The sequence below is a fragment of the Pomacea canaliculata genome, linkage group LG2 (assembly GCF_003073045.1).
Source record: "Pomacea canaliculata isolate SZHN2017 linkage group LG2, ASM307304v1, whole genome shotgun sequence".
NCBI classification, from domain to species: Eukaryota; Metazoa; Mollusca; class Gastropoda; order Architaenioglossa; family Ampullariidae; genus Pomacea; species Pomacea canaliculata.
In genome coordinates this window covers 30,671,186-30,681,032 of record NC_037591.1, presented here as the reverse complement: position 1 = coordinate 30,681,032, position 9,847 = coordinate 30,671,186, and the positions used below count along the sequence as shown (strand labels likewise).

The window sequence follows — 9,847 nt, the reverse complement described above, 5'->3', positions numbered from 1 at the left end:
TTGTAAATGTAGTAAAAGCACTAGATACAGATTTTCATTGCCAGTTGCTTTGTATCAACAGCAAGATAACAGACATTTTCAACATTACTACTGGTGTCAAACAGGGGAAGATTCTCTCACGGTTCCTGTTTATACTGGCCATGGACTGGCTTATGAAACAAGAAAGACTAGAAAAGTGGAATTTGCCATCGTCAATATGGAAAGACAGATCATGCTGATGACATCCGGCCAACACAAGGATGGTCATGAAAAGATCACCAATGTCACCAAAGCTGCATCATAAATAGTCACGTGATGTGAACATTCAACATCGATGAAGGCCTCGTTCAGATCTTATATCTTCTTGGAAAACATCGTGCTGCAAGGTCTCCACGGCCATGGTACTGTCATTTCTATTGGTGGAACACCGATCTGCTAGCAGGCACTAACACAGACCTGTTAGCAGGCACTAACACAGACCTGTTAGCAGGCACTAACACAGACCTGTTAGCAGGCACTAACACAGACCTGTTAGCAGGCACTAACACAGACCTGTTAGCAGGCACTAACACAGACCTGTTAGCAGACACTAACACAGACCTGTTAGCGGGCACTAACAAAGACCTGTTAGCAGGCACTAACACAGACCTGTTAGCAGGCACTAACACAGACCTGTTAGCAGGCACTAACACAGACCTGTTAGCGGGCACTAACACAGAGCTGTTAGCAGGCACTAACACAGACCTGTTAGCGGGCACTGACACAGACCTGTTAGCAGGCACTAACACAGACCTGTTAGCGGGCACTAACACAGACCTGTTAGCAGGCACTAACACAGACCTGTTAGCAGACACTAACACAGAGCTGTTAGCAGGCACTAACATAGACCTGTTAGCAGACACTAACACAGAGCTGTTAGCAGGCACTAACACAGACCTGTTAGCAGGCACTAACACAGACCTGTTAGCGGGCACTGACACAGACCTGTTAGCAGGCACTAACACAGACCTGTTAGCGGGCACTAACACAGACCTGTTAGCAGGCACTAACACAGACCTGTTAGCAGACACTAACACAGAGCTGTTAGCAGGCACTAACACAGAGCTGTTAGCAGGCACTAACATAGACCTGCACGACCTCACCAACAGACTGACACACAGCTCACATGTACATGGAATGGAGACCAGCACTGACAAGAGCAAAGTTGGGGTCAATGTCAGTGAACAAAGCACAGAGCTCTATGAACGGGTTCAGGCTCCAAAGGTCAGCAGCTCCAAATACTTGGGAGCCACCTCTTCAAGTGCTGCGTTTCCTCGCAAGATATCCACATCAGGATCGGGACAACAACACCGCAACGTGGTGGACTAGACAATCTGTTAGTACCGACGCGACACGTGACACGCTCGCCACACGGACAGGAGAATCCAGACACGGATCTCATACACAGAACATAAGACCAACGGCTTTGTACGAAACAAGATGGCCACACTCGTAGGACATCAGGAACCTCTACTTTCAACAGTTAAACGACGTTAGCTGGCCTTATCTGGCCACGTGACTCGGCACGACACCCCGTGACAGACTGTCTCTCAAGGCACCTTGCAGGGAGGGAGAACTGACTAACGAAGGACAAAGACTGGAGGTCGTCCTGTACACGACCTGCTGACTGTCGCCCACAATAGACAAGATGGCGGCCTGTCAGCTGCTAGTCTATCCATGTGAAGACCAGGTGCATAAACATGACAACCACATAAACAACAAACAAACAAACATGGAAATGTTAGGGCATGTGTGCAAATCAAACGAGAGGCACCACCCAAGCTAGGCCCTTCACTGGACAGCTGACGGCAGGAGGAAACGTGGTCGGCCAAAAGAAACAGAAATAGGGCCCTCTAGTGGATGCCTGGTGTACCAGGCACAGAGAGGACCGAGTAGGGAACCAAGACAAGACAAGAGAGAGACTGTTGGTATCGCGGTCACGTGATGAGGAAGCGGATAACTGATTGCAGAACTGGAGTGATACCCGTCATGCAGCGACTTTTCCGAGTCCACCCGCTGTCGAGCACGACAACTCGCTAAAGTGGTTTACTGGCTTAACCTTTGTTACTATAACATTTCCAGAGGGCAGTGGGGTCATTCGCCTTCACGTGAAGCGGTTTTCAACGATCCCACACGAGCGGATATCCGGGTCTTTACAAGATACAGGACTAAGGGCAAGGCTCGCAGCTGACGTCATCGAAGACTGACCACATCGACCACACTGACCACATCGACCACACTGACACATCGACCAATGGCGTCGCATGCCGAGAGAGCTAGTTTTTCTTACTGAAGGAGAGGGGGATACGAGTCTCGAGCAGTTCATTGCACTGGCGGGTAACGAGGTCCCGAGGCAGTGTCCTTCGCCTCCATTCATAACGGCTTAACGAGGCGGACAACCCGAGCAAAGGCAGGTAAAGTGGAAGGACACGATGCTAGCAAACGAACTGCTTGCTGCCGTCTTCTTAGCAATGAAGAGTGTGCCTATGTGTGTCTGTGTGTATGTGTCTGTATGTGTATGTATATGTGTATGTGTATCTGTGTGTATGTGTGTGTGTATCTGTATGTGTGTGTGTATGTGTGTGTATGTGTGTATGTGTATGTGTGTGTATGTATATGTGTATGTGTATCTGTGTGTATGTGTGTGTGTATGTATATGTGTATGTGTATCTGTGTGTATGTGTGTGTGTGTATCTGTATGTGTGTGTGTATGTGTGTGTATCTGTGTGTATATGTGTGTGTATGTATGTGTGTATGTGTATCTGTGTGTATGTGTGTGTGTGTATATATATGTGTGTATGTGTGTGTATGTGTATGTATGTGTGTGTGTGTATGTGTGTGTATCTGTGTGTATATGTGTGTGTCTGTGTGTATGTGTGTATGTGTGTATGTGTATGTGTGTATGTATGTGTGTATGTGTATCTGTGTGTATGTGTGTGTGTGGGCGGACGAGCCTTGAAACGTGTGCAAGTTCACATCTTTGTCCCATCTTCAGCAAACTGATGTAAGAAGCCTGGCAGTCTGTTTATTGTTTATGTTTATTGTCTGTGTCAACGCTGTCTGTTTGTGATTGTGCCGGTGACGGGTGAAACAATTGTCCACAGAAGACGTGGAGACCTCGACACAGTGAGTCGGTACCATGGGGCACAGACAGGGGGACAGAGGGCGGGTAATATTCTAATATCAACGATAGGAAACAAACACAAGCTCGCTCGTAGCGCTCTAAAACAATGTCGGAATATTTTATTTTATTTATTTTCCTGCGTGGGTGTCTGCACCTCGACATGGCGACCAAAGAGCGGGACAATGCGGCGAAGCGTTTCCGTCGCCCATGCGTGACAGTGGGGGACGTGACAGGGTGTGGTAGTCCCTCGTGACATTTGTGACAATGGAATGACGAATCACGAAGATCGCATCACGATGTCTGCAGGTCACACACTGCAAACGTGCTGGTTGTGAACAGTGGTCACGGGCTGTGGTGAGCGTCAGCTGACTGCAGCACTCTTCCTCCGTTCAGTGTGGATGTTGTTCGTTGTTGTTATATTGTTGTATGTTATAAGAAATGCTGCATCTCAAGTATCTCTTCCTGCGCAGTCCCAGGATGCTGTCTGCCTAACAGTTTACCGTCCCCATTGGAGGACAAGGTCACGTGTGATGCAAGGACAGCTGAACTAAGGAGCTAAGCCTTCCTGGTCACCTCAGTGAGACGAGTCGGTTTGACACAGACCGATGATCGGATCATCATTATGGCGAGTAACAGAGAATGAATCTCTCCTCTTATCTGTTGCCATGGATATTTTATCTTGTCACCGGCTGTCAGGTTGAAGTGAAGACAACTCTTAAGTTCCTTTTCTCTATCCTCCGGTCTTTTCTTAATCTGATTTTCTTTCGTCTGTTCTAGAATTTCGCTCTCTCCTTTTCCGTAATTTTAATCCGATTTCTGTTTCTCAACTCTAGTTTCTTATCGCCGACTGAAAATGTCTGCCGAACGTGTGGGTTTTCTCCCTTAGTTACACTGAAGCCCTGGTTACTTTATTTCTGCATCTCCGCGACTTTCATCGGTTGTCATCAATCATCAGAATACTGTTTAATCAGCAATTGTGACACTGTATAGGCTGTCCTTTATCAGCACGTGTCATACTATAGGCTGTCCTTTATCAGCACGTGTCATACTATAGGCTGTCCTTTATCAGCACGTGTCATACTATAGGCTGTCATTTATCAGCACGTGTCATAACCCCTTCCACTCTTCAGTAGACATCCAGTATTACTGTTTTTCACATACAAACACACACACACATCGTAAGAAGACATAAAATGTCAGTCCCTGTTATTTACACACTATAGCCACAAACGTATGCTCGCACATACACACACACAGACTACCCAGACTATACACGCACACGGACACACAGAGACAAAATAACCGCGCTGCCCGTACAAAGCCCGTTGAACTCTCCGAACAGGAATCCCAGGTAGAAAGAGGTTTATGGAAGTCCAGACTATACAAGTCCACACACTATACTCACTTCCGTGGATAAACTGTGTTCTTTAGGGGCGACTATGGTGGCGATGAAGTATAGTGCTGACATGTTGCGTGACCCTTGACCTTGCCCCAAGAGGCACTATAGGAGCCTTGCGAGAACGCTGTGGTGGCGTGAGGCGGGCGGAATTCTTTTTCCCACCTGAAATAAGGGGGGCGGAAATTCAGCCAATCGGAGTGCACGCAAAATATGCCATAAAAGGTCAGTGTCACCCAAACCTGTCCACTGCGATAACTGTACGATTACTAAAATCAGATCAACACAGCGGCGTTAAGTATAAGTCTGGCGATATGATAAGTTTTTTGAGTATACTTTTTATGCGAGATTCATTCAGCCTCTTCAACTGTTTCACATTGTGTATCACGTGATATTCATCCGTGTTGTTCATTGACGTAGATAGGATCTACGTTCATGGTGTTGTTTGCTGCTTAATGTTTACAGAAAGGGTTCTGATCGGATTGTTTTAATAACGAAGGTTAGTTTGGTCTTGATCTCATTGTTTATCAATAAAACTCTACCTTAGCTACTCGACATATAGAGAACAGTAACTGTAATCAAGCATAAATAATCAACTCGAGGTGTCAACGTAACCATGAATCTGTGATTAAAATCGATCGTGAATTAGTTGTCGATTGGCAACTGAGCGAGTCCAGTCCTCAAATTACAGTAGCCCAACTTTGTAAGTCCCTATATAATACCTGCATGAACGTTTTGGTGATAAAATGAGATATTAACGTCTGTGTACTAGATCAATTGTGCCAACGATTGAAAACAGTTATGTGTGCAGCATTCAGTGAATGAACTAATATTTTTTAGCATGTTCATTGTTTTGTTAGGTTTTTTTAAAATAAGAACAACAGATATAAATTCGACCTTCCCTGTTTGGGTTTCTAAGATTCCTTATTTAAAGATAGTTACAATGTGTATGTGGTAATCATGCAGGTCCATTCAAGAAGATGCCAGATGGAAATTATGGAATCTGCGTTGAACTTGTCATGAGACAAAAGCAGTGTTGTAAATTATCTTGCATGTAAAAAAAAAAAAAAAAAAAAAAGGTTTGAAATGTAAAATGGTGGCCTTGCAGTCAACTAAAATAAAAAAATTAATATTTGGCCGGTTGGTAAATTCTTAAAACAATTAACAAAGTTGGCTGTGAGAAACTCGTTTCCAAGGAAGAGCACTTATTAAGGTGGAAAGAAATACCTTAAGCTGAAATTTTAAATTATAAGCGTAATATCCATATTGTACTTTCTCATGAACATTTTTAAGACTTTTTGGCAGCGTGGTTCTATGGGTGTATAACATTTGCTGCAACACCCGAACACAATTTATGTACAATTAATCTTCTCATACCACGTTATCATGCATAAAATAAACCACTTTTGTTGTTATGCATATATATTTTTATATTTTTAGTCACTGTAATGATGCGTAATTTGATTACAGATATTATGATGCAACATTTTTATTTTCTTACAAAAGTGACACTGATGGAATGTAGATCATTTATTATGACAAATGTTCATGATTAAGTTTTGTTTTATCTATTGCTTTGTATTTTGTATCTGCATCTCAGTAGTTGTTTTCTTGCATTAGCATTTCATCAGCAGATTTTATTCTATATCATCTTTACTGTTATTTTCTCTCACAAATTTGCTGTCAAGATCCAACTTTACCAACAAAGTTTACAGAAATTTAATAAACAACCAAACATATATACATTTTTTCCATGTGTTTATTCTATATTCATATCTAAAATCTAATAGCTCTTTACACAGTGCAATTATAACGAAGAGCATTAAAATTACAAGCTTCTATATGTACCTTTATACGCATCAAATATTTGGATCACTTGTGGAGTTTGTCCAAAAAAGTCAAACTACAATCGTCTCATGCAAAATATCATTTAACATTTTGACAGATGTGATAACCACAGTGATAATTTAACATTTATATAGAACTTTTTGAATAATCTGTTCAGAGCACTTCAAAGTAATGATATACAGAAGTCAACTAATTAACCAACAACCATACACCCATATTCACGCTTAACATACATGCTCACTTCTACAACAGACACCTGCTCATACACAAAGGAAGTACAGACACGTGTTGATGCATGCTCATGGTCAGGACAAGGTTTTTAGTGAAGTCGCTGATCTGAATAGACACGTTTTGAATTTAGACTTAAAGTTGCTAAGATATGATATGATACAATAATTGTTTTATGATTAAGGCTTCTGGCCCTATTTCATGTCGGTGGCAGGGGGTACTGGTGTTTTACACCAAGCCAGCAACTAAGGCTATATATTACGGCAAAGGCAGCCAGCGACTAAGGCTATGTCATGGCAAGGCAGTCAGCCCTGAAAGCAGATGCCACATGCAGCATGCCCGAGACGAGAGATGAACACAGAATAGCCAACCTACACTGTATTAGTGAAAGGCATTATTTCAAGGGGGGTACCAATTGATAATACACAATGTATATACATTAATTTAATCATGAGCGCCTTCTACTGGTGCATGTATAATACACATGTATAAATACAGACATACATTAACCCATAAGAATCATGTATAATGCATTTGTGTGTAAATACAGACATGCATCAAACCATTACAATCATGCATATGCATATATACACAGATATGTAAAAAGTAAATAGTCATAGAATTATGTATAAGCACAAACATGCACAGGTACAAGTATGGGTATGCATTAAACCATTTGACACCATACAGTGTATGTAACACACCGGTACAAACACTAATATTAATCATAGGTCATCCTGTAATCAAAATTTATTAACTTGTATCCCATTCTAAACTTTACCAATCTCTTATGCCTCTGCCTTTCAGCCACACAAGATAATTGCTTAAAATAATATTATTGAATGTATTATATGGAAAATATCTTGAAATGCTTTGAATATCATGTTACTGCTGTGGTGACAGCTAGTCTACCAGTCTGTTTCAGGATTTGTAATAAATTTTATCATCTCCAGTGCCTTGACATTCCTTTACCATGCTCCCAAATCATATTTATACAAAGATATATTTATACAAAGAAATCATATAACCATGTTAACATGTTCTCTTGTTTTGTTTGTAGTAGTGATATCATTAAATAGGCTTTCCTCTGGATTCTTCACTGTGCCATTCTTAGCAGATGAACAAATATCCAATATACCGACTGATGCATTAACAAAAGAAATCTACCATGTCTGCAAGTTAGATGTTCCTGTTCCGACAGTCTAGATTTTAATTACATTATGTTTGAAAATGCTGCTAAAAACATTCTTTTCTTTTAAAACCACTTCTAGTGAACACATTTTCATAGTTTCTTAAAATCATATCAAACGCCTGACAAAAGTCTATGAAAGCAACTCACAAGTTTTTTATGAGTAAGTAGCTGCTCTGAATTAAACCATTGTTTAGTAGGGACAGGACATACAGTTGAAGGTTTTAGAAGCAGTTAAGTTGTCTTTTAGACATCTCACTATTTTATGGTTGTCTTTTTCCTTTTAAAAACAGTTTTTTGTAGTTTCCTTGTTTTTACAGATATTTCTTTCTATCTTCATCAGATGTGATGTGCAAAATTTCTTCAAAAAACAATGGTTAAAGTAACAGTATCAACTAATCTTAGAAAAGCTATGTTTTACTTTTTTGAATGAGTTCCTCCCAGGGATGTATTTTGCGACACACAATGTTTTAAGCTGTGAGGTGCTTTCGTCTTTTAGTAGGTAACAAAGCCCCCTGAAAGTGAGGAGAAATTCCTACTTTTACCTTTCTCATGGCAAGCTTGTATCTCGCCTTCAGATGGCTTTTTCGGACGGCCTGCACCATGCCTTTTTAGACCAGGCACAGCACGTTGTCTCCTCTGCAGAGATGTAGGCTGAATGCCAATTCGCTTATTAGAGATTATTTTTCTTTTCCCTGTAGGTAGACTAACTCCAGTGTACTTTCCAAAGGTATGGAAAGCACTTACCAAATGTGTATCAGTTTTAATTTTGTGCAAGGGTTTGCATAAAAAATGCCTTTAAACCAGCACCAAATGTAACAGGATCAGCTGCAAGTTTTGCTCACATAATTTATGAAAGTCTTGTATGTCTACCAACAAAGAAGCTGAATCATAAACTTGTTCTTTATCTGTGATATGTTCATTGTGACTAATGTTGTCTATGTCTGCTGCTTCCTCTGTATCTAAAATACATTCATTTTCAGCAGCTGATCAGCTTGCTCAGAGGTGTGTTTGTTCTCTTAAAGCTCCCATCTCCTTTCATTCACTTCACACCATCCTTGATTCGTAACGGTTGAAACCAGTCGAGAGGATGGTTTTTCCCAGAACCAATGTAACATAAAAGCTGTTGCATTTCAGGGCTCTTTTCTGGAATGAAATTACAAGATGTCAGCCCTAACTGCTGGCAAAATACTTGCCTGGTGCTTGCACGGCCCTCCTGTGCATCCAGCTTTGCACGTGCAAGCACCTATTGTCATATTAACAACATATGTTTCAGCTATATTTTCTGACTGGAAACTTCATATATGGTATCCCCAATCTGAACAATGTTCTCAATGCTGTGAAAATGGACATCAAAAATCGTGACTGTTTAACTTGACTGAGAATGTTATTGGATATGTCTATGCACTTTCTTTCGTAGTGTGCTTCCATGTGATGTACAATGAAATCCAGCAACTGCTGTACATTGAATGCTTTAGTTCGTTTAATATTTTTTCTTTTAAGTACTAGCATTGCTGCCTCAGCAAAAATTATTGGTTTGTTTCTACGAATGGGCAGGTCCATCTCTATAACACACAGCCCATTCATGTCTTCTGTGAAACAAATTATTAACATACTCTAAAATGTATGATAATTCTTTGCTTTTTCATGCTGAAGTGCCTCATGAAATTTTTCATTAAGGTCATCTTCAGTAGAGGCATAAAATAAGTTTTTTTATCAAAAAAAAAAGTTCTGGTTTCTATCAGTCTTTGAGATGCCATTTTTTGCATCCCAAAGATATCGCCAAGCGGCTTGCAGAACGTGAAAAATACATAACAACAACACAGATGATGGAAAAACATCATGGATGGCAGCTCTCTCTGCCCTGCTATCATCTGTCATAAAATGGCAGGTCCATTTCTGCCTCTTCACCAAAACCATCACTGCCTACAAGGTTACTGAGGAGATGTAAGGCATGTTTGATTGTTTCCCGAGACTCACTCGTTGTAACAATGACTCCCAGTGGAAGTCCTCCAGCACAACTGTGCGTCAACAAAAGAAACAC

General features: G+C 41.1%; 1 protein-coding gene and 1 long non-coding RNA gene across 2 annotated transcripts; one reads left to right on the top strand and one right to left on the bottom strand.

Moving 5' to 3' along the window:
• Positions 1 to 4,727: 4,727 nt before the first annotated feature.
• Positions 4,728 to 5,594, top strand: LOC112556325. The gene is made up of 2 exons (XR_003097707.1): positions 4,728 to 5,037; positions 5,505 to 5,594. It is a non-coding gene; the product is annotated as an uncharacterized LOC112556325 (long non-coding RNA).
• Positions 5,595 to 8,096: 2,502 nt separating this feature from the next.
• Positions 8,097 to 9,390, bottom strand: LOC112555728. The gene is made up of 4 exons (XM_025224224.1): positions 9,310 to 9,390; positions 9,000 to 9,049; positions 8,316 to 8,599; positions 8,097 to 8,285 (listed from the first exon to the last, which is right to left on the bottom strand). Exons 1-4 carry the CDS (start codon positions 9,388 to 9,390, stop codon positions 8,221 to 8,223), a joined length of 480 nt encoding a protein of 159 aa, XP_025080009.1. The 3' UTR covers positions 8,097 to 8,220.
• Positions 9,391 to 9,847: the final 457 nt, after the last annotated feature.

What these genes read in the sequence shown, in the direction of transcription:
- LOC112555728 (XM_025224224.1), bottom strand. Translation starts at nt 9,390, where the DNA reads ATGAATGGGCTGTGTGTTATAGAGATGGACCTGCCCATTCGTAGAAAC. An exon ending in TTGCTGAGGCAGCAATGCTA is followed by an intron (nt 9,050 to 9,309) that starts GTACTTAAAAGA and finishes ATATGACAATAG; the next exon opens with GTGCTTGCACGTGCAAAGCT. An exon ending in GAGGGCCGTGCAAGCACCAG is followed by an intron (nt 8,600 to 8,999) that starts GCAAGTATTTTG and finishes GCTGGTTTAAAG; the next exon opens with GCATTTTTTATGCAAACCCT.